This window comes from Peromyscus leucopus, chromosome 7, assembly GCF_004664715.2.
Source record: "Peromyscus leucopus breed LL Stock chromosome 7, UCI_PerLeu_2.1, whole genome shotgun sequence".
Classification (NCBI taxonomy): Eukaryota; Metazoa; Chordata; class Mammalia; order Rodentia; family Cricetidae; genus Peromyscus; species Peromyscus leucopus.
Genome location: NC_051069.1, coordinates 49,408,151 through 49,422,114, shown reverse-complemented (window position 1 = coordinate 49,422,114; position 13,964 = coordinate 49,408,151). Strand labels below are relative to the sequence as shown.

Here is a 13,964-nt window from a genome sequence, read left to right as displayed (position 1 = left end):
TGCCTCTTGCATTTCTGTTCCACAGCAGGCAATGACTATTTGAAAAGAAACAGTAGTATGAAGAACCACCTCCTCAGTCCCATTCAGTCCGTCCCTTGTTCTAGCTGCTGATCACTGTCAGTCTCACCCACTGCCTCTCCAAATACACACTCCATCACCACGTTCTGGAATTCCCTGCTCATTTAACCCCACCACCAAATACGTTCAGTAAGGGAAACATTAGGCTGGAGAGGAAAACATGGAGGGTACTGTCAACACAATGCTCCAAGTGCAACCAAGACATGCCCAGCAATTACACCACATGCCCAGCAATTACACCACACACAGCATTTCTTAAATACACAATTCTTTTGACCATTTACAATTATTTATTTATGTAGGCAGTCATAAAATATTTTTGTAATATACATAAGAAAAACCACATTTAGATGAGTAAGAAATATAATGGCAGGTAATAGGATTTAGTGTTTATAAATGAAACCATCAATAATTAACAGTCAGAGAAGAAATTCAAACTGTACTGAAAAACTGAAGCCATGTATTTCAACATTTCTAAATTGCAAGAAGGTATTGGGCTTTTAGAGGTAATATGGCTTACTATTTTTTTCAATGATCTCAAAACACTTCTAGAAACTGTCATAGATGGATATGAAAGGAAAGAAAAAGAAGAACTTTGGCAAGCAAAGTAGTAGTTCACAGCAGCTTGGTAAAAATTTAAATCTTTTTATGTAAATGTTCTTCAATTTACATTTGTTCTTATGATAAGAGGAAAACTAATGTTAATATGAGGAATCCCTAAGCTAGATGAAAAAATAACTATTTAATAAAGCTTGAATACTATGAAAATGTGCACCACACTGCATAAATAGAAACGGAGTGAATGCAAGCCATGTGATTTTTAATGCTTCTATACAAAATACTTAGCTCCAAATATCACATAGTGTCACTATCTCCACATCTCTTCAGAAAGTAGCCCCAAGTCCATATTAAACTAATAAGCTTTTGTTGTCTTGCCTCATCCCTATCACTGAACATGTTTCTGCAAAACTCTTTGAGAGTGCATTCAGTACTATAGCAACAAACCATCTCATGAGCCATGAATGATCACAACCTCTTTAAAAAACCACTGAGGCTGGAGAGGGAATCATCAAACTAGAGGTTTCTGTTTGTGACCTAGAGGAGACCTTGATACCTCAAAAGCAAAGCTCTAAAGGACAACTCTGAACTTGATTAAGATTTTTTTTTTTTGTCACGAATAACTGGCTAATTAGGTTTCTAGAAAACGAGACTCATGAATTGACTGTCAAACACTTATGAATGCAAGGGAAACTGGGTGAAGTTTTACATAGAAAAGATATAAATACTGCATAATATGTAGTGAATATTTGCACAGACCCCTTTACATTTAAAGCATAAAATACAACTTATAAATCTGATGCTCCTAACTATGTCTTCTTAAGACACTTTTTGACACAGCTATCGAAGCCTCTCCATGATGCGGAAGTTCCCACACTTTAAGGCTTTCCAACGGGCTTGTAGCAAGCATCAGGCTGCCAGAGGCGAATATCAACAATCACCTGGTTGAGTTTCTGCATCCAGAGATCCCGCTCCTCTTTAGTATCGGCAGAGAGCCAGTTCCTGCAAGGGCAAGCAGAAGTCAGCCTCCCTCCCACCATTCCATGCCCCACACCCTTGCTAGAACACAAATCCCTACAAACCAAGACAAGAGCCCCACGGGGAAGAGCACAACAGAGCACTGTCACTCTTGATCTGCGTAACTAACCATAGCTCACACTCATTTCTCAGTGTTCTCCGTTTTTGAGATGGAAGCTCAGGTCTTATCGAGTGACTTATACACATCCCCGTATCTCTAACCAGCAGCAACAGGATGAGTAGACTGTGTCACGTCCTAACCTCCATCCCTCACCACAACCCGCTCCCTGAAGACCATCTTCAGGCTTTTCTTGGGCATCTGTGCTGGGCAGTCTTTGCTGACTGGCACAACTAGAGTCATCTGGGACAGGGGAATCCTTTCCTCAAGCTGCTTTGTGTTCAGCTTGCTAACCTTCAACCAGACCATCATTAATATTTTCCACAAGCCTAAGACTAAAGCTGGCAATTACTTAGTTGACAGAAACAACACGGGACCAGTACATACTTGGTGACACAGAGTGTGTCCCTGCATTGGCTGACAAGAGTCTCTCGGTCATCCTCTCTTTGTGGTCGGACGGTAATTAATTCCAGAGTGTTGCGTCTTGCACAAAATTCTCTGTTGGCTGGTTCTACCTGATGACTGATACAATTGGCCAGATTTATCCTTCCTATGGGATTCTTAAAAATAAAATATAGAAAGTATTAGTAGGAAACAAGCAAGGTTATTTAAATCAGTAAGCATTAAGCAATGCTTAAGTTGGCATAAAGTTAGAAAGTCATTTTTTAAAATTTAATATTTAACAACCAGAAACAAATAGGCATGACGCAGCCAAGCACGGGAAATGGCTTAGCAGCCTGGGACTTCACCAGGCTTGGGTCACACACCCCCTCTCTGATCAATGAACTTAACAATCCACTGGCAGCCCTAGGACCCTCACCTGCATCAGGCTGCACATATGTCTGCTTTAAACAATGGGAACAAGTTTTTCCCTTATCAAACACTTGATAACAGCCAGTTTCTATTCAAACACAAAAGAAAACAATCCAGGAACTACAGGCAATGACTGATCTGGCCCATTTGGGTTTGGGTGCATACTCAATAGTATAAATCTATGTTCCCATGTGAACTTTTAGGAAACTCCTATTTACCATCTTATGACTATGTATACATATGCATATATACATGTGCACACATTTGAATATGCATTCTCATACATACACTGTGCACATCCAAAACATTGTATATCATTAAAAACCAATGTAGAAAAACTCATTTTAGACAACAGAAAGTTCCTCAAATTTTTTAAAACTAGAATTACCATCTGATCCATTAAAGTTCCATTATAGCAATGGTTCTCAACCTATGGGTCTCAACCCCTTTAGGGGGTTGAATGACCCTTTCTCAGTGGTTGCCTAAGACCATCCTACATATCAAATATTTACATAACAATTCATAACAGCAGCAAAATTACAGTTATAAAGTCGCAATGAAATAACTGGGGTGGATGGGGTCCCACAACATGAGGACTGTATTAAAGGTTCACAGCACTAGGAAGGTTGGGAACCACTGTACTAGGATTAGTGGATTACTCTGGAAATAAAATCAATGTGTCAAAGAAATCTCATTGCAGGATTATTCACAACAGTTATGATATGGGAAAAACCTAAGGGTCCATTAAAATAGGAGTTATTTAAAAATTGTGACATACATATACAATGGGTTAATGTTCTGCCTTAAACAAACAAAAAACAAACAAACAGACAGACAGACAGAGAACTGCCGGGCAGCAGTGGCACATGCCTTTAATCCCAGCACTTGGGAGGCAAAGCCAGGAGAATCTTTGTGAGTTCGAAGCCAGCCTGGGCTACAGAACAAGATCCAGGAAAGGCACCAAAACTACACAGAGAAACCCTGTCTCAAAAAACCAAAACCAAACCAAACCAAACAAACAAACAAACAAAACAACAACAACAACCGCCCCCAGAACTTTGTGATTTGTGAAGGATGAGACAGAAGGAAGCTAGAAGACATTATATTACAGTAGCAGAAATAAACCAGATCAATCAGGCACAAGACCCAGCCACACCACTCCTTGGCGTGTGCCCAAAGGACTCAACGTCCTATCCAGAGATCGCTGCTCAGCCATGTTCACTGCTGCTTAATTCACAATAATTAGGAAATGGAGACAACACAAATGTCCTTCAACTGATGACTGTGGTCCATACATACTATGGAATACTACTCAGCTGTAAAGAAAATGAAATCATGAGATTTACAGACGAATGTATGGAATCAGAAAATATAGAGTGAAATAATCTAGACCCAGAAAGATAAACACTGTATGTTCGCTCTCTTCTGGGGCTCCTAGCTCTAAGTCCAGCTGTGAGCATATGACCTGAGGTAAATACAGAAATCAGGAAAGTAAAGGGGATGGATCATGGGAGTGAGGAAAGACCTCCAGACAGAGGAATAGCAGATGCAAGTATATGAAGAGGAAAGGAAAAAAGTGGTGGGGAGGTTTAGTTGGGGGCGTGGTGCAGGTACTATTGTAGGGAGGAAGAATAAACAACACTAAGAATAACTGAAATGACCATAGAGAATCATACTATATTCACTTAAAATCGCATGTAATAAATGTTGTATATGTACACATAGACAGACACAAACACAAAGAGCAATCTGCACAGCCCACTCATCCTGACAAAAGCTGGTGCTATATCAAGTGCCTGTGGGAACGGAAAGCTTTTCTAAGGACACTGCCAGCTGCGGGACTCAACTGCGAACAAAGCTAACAAGAGAGGAAAAGTATGTTCATTGTGTGCCTGAGTCTGATTCACCTACTAAGGCTCAAGTCCTAGCTCCTCTCTACACCTCTGACAGCAACGACAAACTGATTTCAACATCCATGGCATCACTTGAACTAGCAGCAGAGAAAAACCAATTAGATTTGCACAATACTGTGCATTCCACATATATACCCTTCTCTGAGAAAGGCCAATCCTGTGATGTGTGGCTTGGGTTAATTTCCTCACCTCCCATGACCTTGGCTCCAAGAACTGTAATAGTTCATGTTCTCCATGCTCTCTATCTTCAACCTCACTGGCCCTATTAAAAGCCACATATGTGCATTTAAACACAGCAATGTGGAAATCTAAGTGTACACAAACAGAATAAATCAATTCATTGTGACATACTCTCACAATAGAATCCTACACTTCCAAGGAAAAGGAACAAACTAGGGCAACATTCGCCAACCAAGACTGGCTCCGCATCCCACGCTAACCCCCAAAGCAAGATGTACAATAAAAAATACATGCAATGTTTAACAACATGCAGTTATAATAACACAACTAACATGCTATGGAATACATAGGTGCAACACACTTTTAGCATGCGCAATCTCTGGTAGAAGAGAAAGTCATACAGGGAGCCCCATCTAGACTGGTAACAGTTGACTCAAACTATCTTCTTATGCTTTATGGAATCTCTTAAATGTTTAGACTATATATTTTTAAACAATAATTTTAACTAGAGGCTAGAGCGATGGTTCAGTGGTTAAGAGCACACACAGTTCTTACAGATGACCCAGGTTCAGTTCCCAAAACCCACACGGTGACTCACAACCATCAGTACTCCAGTTGCAAGGGGATCTGATGCCCTCTCACTGGCCTCCATGTGCCTCAGACACACATGTGATGCAGATATACATGCAGGCAACACACTCATACACATAAAAGAAGTAAATCTTTTCTAAAAATTAATAATTTTAATGACTATAATATAATGCTATTTAGTATAACGTAAAGCTGTTTAGCAACTATTAAAAAACATTATGTCTATTGCTTTAGAAAGATATCTGGATATCTCCTAAAATAAAAATTAATTGTGCTTGTTTTGTTTGAAAAAGACAAATCCATAAAAAGAGTCTGGGGATCCAGGTAAGCAGTAAGGAGGTATACTAATACAAGGCCGGGCTCAGTCTCCAGCACCAGTTAGGAGGGAAGTAGGAGGACAAGGGAAATGATTCATAGATGCATATATAATCACTTTTGTATATTTTTGGTGGTAGAAGGGTACACACAAGCAAGTCATGAACAGTGACTTGTTAATGCATACAGAAGGGGACGGAGGGGCGGGTCAGGGGACATTCACTCATGGAGCACCACAAAAGCCCAGCAGGACTAACTAGAGTTGTGTCACTTTACCTTTCTCCTCTCGTCATCTGGGTAAGTCCAATAGGAGATACAGTTTCCAGAGAGAACACACCATCTGCGATGCCAGGCACCAAAGCCACTAACATCTTCAAATATTGTCTGGAAGTCAATTGAAACACTGACATTAGAAAACTAAGAAAAATGTCCATATCTGTGACATTTTTATGTGAAAGTCTATTTGTATGAGTTTATTGTATCTTTTACTTCAGTAATGAAAGTCAGATTGTCCCCATCAAAACGCATTTAAGAATATCTAGATCAAGCCGGGCACGGTGCTTGTGATCACTGTGAGATCAAGGTCAGCCAGAGCTACACAGAGACAATTCACAGTGAAAGTGTAAACTTCCGAATGGCTGTCCAAACGGTGTAGAAGTTCACTGGGATGTACAGACTTCGGACCTGGGGAATCTCACTATGTGATGTTTTTTTATTTTTAAGTTCTTTATAATGAATTTTTAATTGTTTAAAAAGATAAGAGATTGAGTAATGTCTAAGGATGGCTAGATTATCAAATGCGATAAAACAGTGACAGCAAAAAATTATAGCATGGAGCTGTGTTGGCGCACGCCTTTAATCCCAGCTCTCAGGAGGCACAGGCAGGTGGATCCATAGTGAGTGCCAGGATGACCAGTGCTATGAAAGTCCTTAAAAGGGGGGAAAAAAGAAAGAAAGGAAAAAGCAACCAAACAAAATATATAAGAGAGTAACGGCAAGACTGAGATGGCCAATGTCTATTCTTTGTGAAACGGGGCCAACATCTCTAGGCAGCTGCCATTTTTCACAGCAAAATGTAGACAGAAGCCCACCACTCTGTGTCAGAAGAGAAGCAGGTTTCCTCCCGCAGGGTCCTTTCTCAGCAGCAGCCCACCGCCCACCTTGTGAAGGCAAGATCAGTCCCTGCAGACAGGTCACTAGGACCTGCCCATCATTACCCATGCCAGCCTTCTCTCATCCCAGCTGCTCTCTCTCATCTCTCATGTGGAGTGGCTCTGACTTAGTGAGCTAGCCCATCTTTCAGGATTTCTGCTCTCTAGTCCACCTTCTACACACCAGTCACAGTGATTTTCCTAAACCCAAATGTGGTTATTTTCATCTGGTAAAACTCCATAATAGTCACTCAATTGGCTTCAGCATGAAGTCCAATTTCTTTAAACTACTCGGTTCATTTCTCTGACCACACACAGTCTTCTCCTCATTCCCGACCTCTGTCCCCAGGCTCAGCTTTTACTATCCTGAAATATTCAGCACTCTCCTCCTTCTCTTTGAGTTGGGGTGAGAGGGAAGGGACACCCAGGACACTGTCCATAAGCTGCAGCGTTTCCCTCCTTCCCTCGGCTGACTTCCTGAGCAGGTTAGGAGCTGGTACCCAGCGGCTGCTGCCCTCAGCTCACAGCGGCGTGCCCTACACTGTCTCCTATAAGGCACTGGCTGGCTCACTTCCTTCCTCCATACTAAACTCACAGCTCCGCCTGGGCCAGCAGGTTGGCTTAACGGATAATGGCACTTACTGCCAGCCTCATGACTTAAGTTTGATCCCCAGAACCCACAAGGTAGAGAGAATCAATTTCTGCAAGTTCCACAAACACACTGTGGAATACATGTGCACCTCCCAAATAAATAAATACAATTAAACAATTTAAAGCTCCTGCAAGTAGAGAGATCCTCTTCTTTGTCGAATTATATCCCAACGTCAGCACAGTGAGTGGCTTAGAGGGAAGGCTTACAGAACCAATTGATCACGTAATCACACAGGCTTTCTTCCTTCAGGAAGACAGAAAAGAAAGTCATGAAGAACGGGATGGATGGTACTCACTAGGAAACCTTTCTCCTCAACACTTGAATTCACTTGACAGCTGATTTTTAAACAGATATGACCTTCCAAAGGAGCTAAAAAAGGTACCTGTGAAGAAAAAGGGGAAATTATTTGTAAAAGCATTCCACAGTGTGATATTTCTTGACAAATCATGAACACAGAACACTACCTTGAAAATAAAATCATATTCTAAAGCTGTAGCATAAAAGAGCCACTGGTTCCTTAGCAACAGGTACTTTTAATTAAAGAATAAATTCAGAAGCTGGAGAGATGGCTCAGTGGTTAAGAGCACTGGTTGCTCTTCCAGAAGTCCTGAGTTCAATTCTCAGCACCCACATGGCAGCTCACAACTTCTGTAACTCCAGTTCCACAGCTTCTGACACCTTTACACTGAAACATGCAGACAAAACACCAATGCACATAAAATAAATAATAAATCATTAAAAAAAGAATAAATTCATTCAGGGTAGAATTTTACAAAAACAAAAGTCCCAAACTCCAAATAAATGAGAAAAGACAGGAGATTTGAGACTAAGAGCTGCTGGCTCCTTTATCAGGAGGAGGCTGGATAGACCAACTGTGTACACTCCTAGAACGCAGCATTATGTAGTAAAAAAAGAAAACCGAACCACAGAAAGGGGAAGCCAATCCTTAAATCTATATGAAATTGCAAGGGGCTGTAAACACAAAATCATCAAAAAGAACATCTGGATGAATCATCCTTCCCAATGTCACAAATTAGTTCAAAGCTTCAGTAATGGGACAGTATGACAGCAGCAGAGGGACAGATACCCAGGCAAATGGAGCAGGACCGAGAGCCAGGCAAGGGCTGAAGATGTGGCGGAGGACCTGGACAGCACGCACAAGGCCTGACTCAATCTGCGGTACTAGAGACCAGAAACGAGCCCAACAGGGATATGCAATTATTTCTTGTTGCTCTTTTGCCAATTAATTTTTGAAAACCTTGCCAAGACTAGTCTAAGAAATAGAGCAGTCTTGAACAAATGGTATTGAGAAAACTGGAAATTCACATGCAAAAGTGAAGGGCTGGTGTCTTCACTGGACTTGGAGGGAAATGGATGTACTTCATCTTACACATCTAGTCACAGTCCCTTACTGAGGGCGGGCAGGGCAGAACCTGGGGGCAGGAACTGAAGCAGAAGCCAGGAAGGAGTGCTGCTTACTAGCTTGCTCAGCCTTCCATCTTATACACCCCAGGACTAGCTGCTCAGTAGTGCCACTGCCCTTCCACATCAATCAAGAAAGGGCCCCACAGGCCTGCCCACAAGCCAATCTGGTGGAACTATTTCCTCATTTCGAGACAGGGTTTCTCTGTGTAGCTTTGCGCTTTTCCTGGAACTCACTCTGTAGACCAGGCTGGTCTTGAACTCACAGAGATCCGCCTGCCTCTGCCTCCTGAGTGCTGGGATTAAAGGCGTGCGCCACCACTGCCCGGCTTCAATTGAGGTTTCTTAATCTCAAATGATTCTAGCTTTTGTCAAGTTGGAAAAAAACCAAACAAACCACTGAGCAGGACAGTTGGACCTCGACCTTATAACATACATAAAAGTTAACCCAGAATAGATTACAACTTAAATATGAGAGCTAATATCACCAAAATAACTTAGAAGAAAACAGAAGTAAAATTTCACAATCATAGATCTATCAATGAACTGTCAGGTATGATATAAGAAGCATGAATAACACAAAAATAAAAGAAGTTTCATCAAAATTAAAGGCCTTTCAGAAAAGAGGTTCCTCAGAAGTCAAGAACTAAGTCCAGAGACTCACAACTGGTCAAGATACAAGATCATGACACTGATCACTCTTCTCAGTACGAGACAAAGGAGTTGGTTCTCAAAGTCATGTCTGAACTACGCACACAGCTGAGAAGCAAAAACACCATGTCAGTCAAATGATGGCCAACGTGCGTTGCCTGGGAAAGCCAAGAACTCCACAACAGAACCAAAGGACAAAGGCAATGCAAGTCAGACTCACAAGAAGGGTGGTTGTGGTGGCTCACACTTAGTCCTGGCAAGAGGACGGCCTCAAACAAGAGGGTAGAGCCCGGCCCAAACCAGTACGCCACTTCCCAGCTCCCAGGAAGGTCATGTCTCTAACGAGAAGAACCATGGGAAGTGCAACCGCATATTACCGGTGGCTCTTTAGAAGGCTAGGCCAAGTTATCACTATGACTCCCCAGTCATTTCCTGGGTATAAGCCCAAAAACTCAAAAAGAGGCACTCACACAATTACATGCACATATAACCACAGAAGCAACTCAAACGTCATCGCAGAAGAAAAGAACTCACTTTTGGAGACGTGGGTTTGTCTTGGAAATAGAGACGATGGCTGTCCATGGCCATGAATGTATTGTGCCACTAAAATATTCATTTCAAAGTTTCTACTTTTGTTGAATGAATTCTAACTCAATGAATCATTTTTTATTTATAGATCTGTGTGTGTACATGTGTGGAAAGTTTTTTATTTATTTTTTTCTTTTTCTTTTTATCATCAAGGCGGCCTCACTATGTAATTCAGGCTGACCTTAAACTCATAGAGGTCCATCCATCTCTATCTCAAGTACTGGGATTAGAGATGTGAACCACCATATCCAGCTGATCATTTTAGAAACAACGAACTCCTAACACATAACATGAATAAGCCTAAAAAACCTATCATGTTGAGCAAAAAAGGTTAGACTCAAAACAACAAACATGTGGTTCCATTTTTAAAGGAAGTTTAACGATGAGCAAAACTAACCTATGAGGGCAGACGTGAGAACAGGTCTGTGTGGTTGGGACTGATTATGAGGAGTGATGGAAAGCCGTAAGCCTTGCTTGGTGTTAGCCAAATGGTAATATATGTACACTTGTCAAAACTCACTGAATTTTGCCATAAGGTCTTTACAGTTATCTAAATTTAAATTTTTATACAGTTTACTGTCTGGACTATTTTATATATTTATTATTTATATGTGTGCAGGAATGTGTGCACACAGCACACTTTTGATGGAGTTCGTTCTCTCCTTCTGCCTTTACACAGTTCCAGTGATCACACTCAGGTCCAAGGCTTGTGCAGCAAGGGCTGTAGCCAAGCCATCTTGCCTGCCCCTTGAACAAAGCGTTCACAGCTCTTTTGAGTCTATCTAGCATGACCACAGTCCCAGTCATACGTTCTCATCACCTCCAGGTTTCCTCCTGTGTCAATCTCCAGGGAACTGTGGGCGGACTTCCTATACTACTGTAGATTAGCTTTCATGTACATCATTTATTACAAGAAAAACATGTTTGTTTTAAAGGAAAGAAATTCAAACACACAAGAAATATTCTTAACAAGTTATAACAACTCAATTTATGGTATTTGATATTTATAACTGTGCGAAAAGCAAGCACGCATTCAGTAGAGACTGCACTTTGAATTTTGGTCTTTCCTAGGCTAACAAGGTGCGGCACAACACTGTTGAGTCTCTCAGAGACGGACATCATTACCTGCCACAGCTTCTCATCAGCCATAGAGAGGCAACTGTTACTTTATGGTGTCTCACGTCCTCAGCAAGCTTTTACCGATTAAAATATTCAACAAAGTACACGAGGTATTCATTACTTTCTTACACAGTAGGATTTGTGAGAGATGAATTTGTCCAAGCACAGGCTGCTGGGATCTTTGCGGAAGGGAGGGCTAAGCCACAGAGCAGCTTTAGGTATCTTAAGTGAATTTTCAATTTATGATGAGATTATCAGGGTATGAGATCATTTCAAGTTAAGCATCTCTGACAATACACACAAACTCACCCCTGAAAGAGACCCCAAAACAATGGCCTCAAAAGAATTTCAATTTCCCCACAAATCTCAAGCTGGTGGAGGCAAAGACTAACTTCTGGCACGAGGGGGAACTGCCTCCTCAAAGGGAATTTCAGACAATTTCTCACAAATTGACATATGCGTATTTCCTGGTTCTAGGTTCAATTTTTTCTATAAAATTTTAACACTGCCATAGGAAATGCTATTTTCCCCAGTTAGGCCAAGCTATAAATAAACCTATTTTTTTCCCTTGCTAATTTATGTTTCTAATTTTTCCTGGAATAGAAGAAAACTAAAGCTTATGGATCTACATGCCAACTAAAAACCTTTTCCTCAACCCAGCACACAACTCCCGCTGCAGGAGCGCTGTTCAGTCTCTGTGTGACGAGTCTGCACCCCACATTTGTTACTGCACCATGTGGTGACTCTTCGCTCTTTACCGCAGCTGATGTAACAACTCTGGACCAACAATACCCTCAAAATTACTCCCAAATTCTGTTTACCACATTTATCCTACTGTATGTTTGGAAGATTTATACAATCAAGTGCCCAGAACTCCACTTCTAATTTAGAGATGAAAACTTACAAAAAGCCCACTTATTTCCACTTTAACAATAAAAAAAAAAAAAAAAAAAAAAAATCTGCGTAAGCTTAACAACAACAAAAACTAACTGCTCTTTACAACAGATGGAGACCATTACAGAAAACTACACCAACCAAAACACAGAGTTGTGGAGCCAGGCCTGGCCTAGCAGATACATCTACAAGCCAACTCTCGCTCCTAAGGCTCAGGCAACATGTGGAAGAGGGTGAGGAAAGACGGTAAGAGCCAGAGGATCAGGGAGTCTGCAGTAAGATGTGTCTCCTAGGAACGTCAGAAGCTATACCCAGAAAGTCTCACCAACATGACTGCCTATTAAAGAGGCCATGAATTTGAAAAAGAGCAAGAACAGGGTATATGTAAGAGTTTGAAGGGAGGAAAGGGAAGGGAGAAATTATGTAATAATATTATAATCTCAAAAATAAAATAAAAAAGGTATCAAAAACTTGTTTCCCCAGTCTTTGAGCTAAGATAAAGACATCAAAGCAGTCCAAAAGCAGACGGGAAGTACTGAATTCCAGGAAGATGTGTGCCTCTGCTAGGTGAGCCAAACCAGGGACCACCTTCTCCCCGGGGCAAGGCCCAAGCAGAGGTGCAGGACTGCCATTCACAGTGCATTGTGTAGTCAAAGGACAAACTTTAGTGGCTGAGGGGTGAGTGGCCTACCCGCCGGGCTTCCCTGCCTACCGGCATCTTAGTAAACACTAGCTGCAGGCAGGCTGGAGATGAGGGGGTCTAGCTCATTTGTGGTGATATTTTGTTTGTGCTCTAACAAATAAAGCTTTCCTGGAGATCAGAGTGCGGAGCCAGCCACTAGAGGCCAGGCAGTGGTACACACACCTTTAATCTCAGCACTTGGGAAGAGGAAACAGGAAGTGATAATATGGCTGGGTGGGAGGATTCCTAGAGGTAAGAAGTTTCTAGGGGCTGCTGCAGTGCTTCTCTGATCTTTCAGCTTACACCCTCAATATCTGACTCTGGGTTTTTATTATTAAGATCAATTAGAATTTGTGCTACACTCATTCTCAAGGTATCTGAAAGAAAAACTGAACCAGAACTACTCAAAAGCCAAACCTCAGTTTTAGACACTCTGGATGCTGAGACAAGGAGTGCCAAGTTTGAGGCCAGCCTAGCTACAGAGTCAGCTCAAGAGCAGCCGAGCTCACACAGTATAAAGCCAGTTCCACAAAGGGGAGAAGAGAGCAACCGCAGAGGTCGGAACCGCAGAGGTCGGAACCGCAGAGGTCGGAACCGCAGAGGTCGGAACCGCAGAGGTCGGAACCGCAGAGGTCGGAACCGCAGAGGTCGGAACCGCAGAGGTCGGAACCGCAGAGGTCGGAACCGCAGAGGTCGGAACCGCAGAGGTCGGAACCGCAGAGGTCGGAACCGCAGAGGTCGGAACCGCAGAGGTCGGAACGGGAGGCTCGGGGGAGCTGAGGCCCGGGAGCTCAGCCCACACGCACTTGTGTCTGTGCTTTCAGAGGGAAGACGCTAAGATCTGGCACCTGCAAGTCCCGCCAGCCCACCCGAGGCTCAGGAGAGCTGAACTGAAGCTGGCTGGCTGCTCTTGCCAGGAGACCAAGAAGGCCCTGTGTAACGTGTGCATCACTGAAAAGGAGAACAATGTGTGTGGGCATCTAATCGAGGCCCACAGGGAGTGCATGACATGATGGCCTATTCTGTGAATGCATAATCCCCGAAGAACCAAGATTAAACATTCTGGAAGTTCCTTGATAACCCTGATAAAGTGTTTATGGTTTATTTTTTAAGCTTTTTTTTTTTTTACACTAACTGTGTAATTTACCCACATTTGTGTGGCATTAAAGGCAAATGAACTAAACAGTTCAATGAAAAGGACAAATAGAAAAGACTTGTCAGA

At 42.2% G+C, this 13,964-nt stretch overlaps 1 protein-coding gene across 2 annotated transcripts in view; it reads right to left on the bottom strand.

Moving 5' to 3' along the window:
* Positions 1 to 348: 348 nt before the first annotated feature.
* Positions 349 to 13,964, bottom strand: part of Anln (anillin actin binding protein) — a 59,297-nt gene continuing 45,681 nt past the window's right edge. For both annotated transcript variants that reach the window (XM_037207667.1, XM_028872545.2), the window contains 4 exons: positions 7,682 to 7,768; positions 5,860 to 5,967; positions 2,159 to 2,331; positions 349 to 1,638 (listed from right to left, as the gene is read on the bottom strand). In XM_037207667.1, the coding sequence (XP_037063562.1) occupies positions 1,515 to 1,638; positions 2,159 to 2,331; positions 5,860 to 5,967; positions 7,682 to 7,768 (492 nt within the window). In that variant the 3' untranslated portion in view covers positions 349 to 1,514. The remainder of the gene's footprint in view (positions 1,639 to 2,158; positions 2,332 to 5,859; positions 5,968 to 7,681; positions 7,769 to 13,964) is intronic.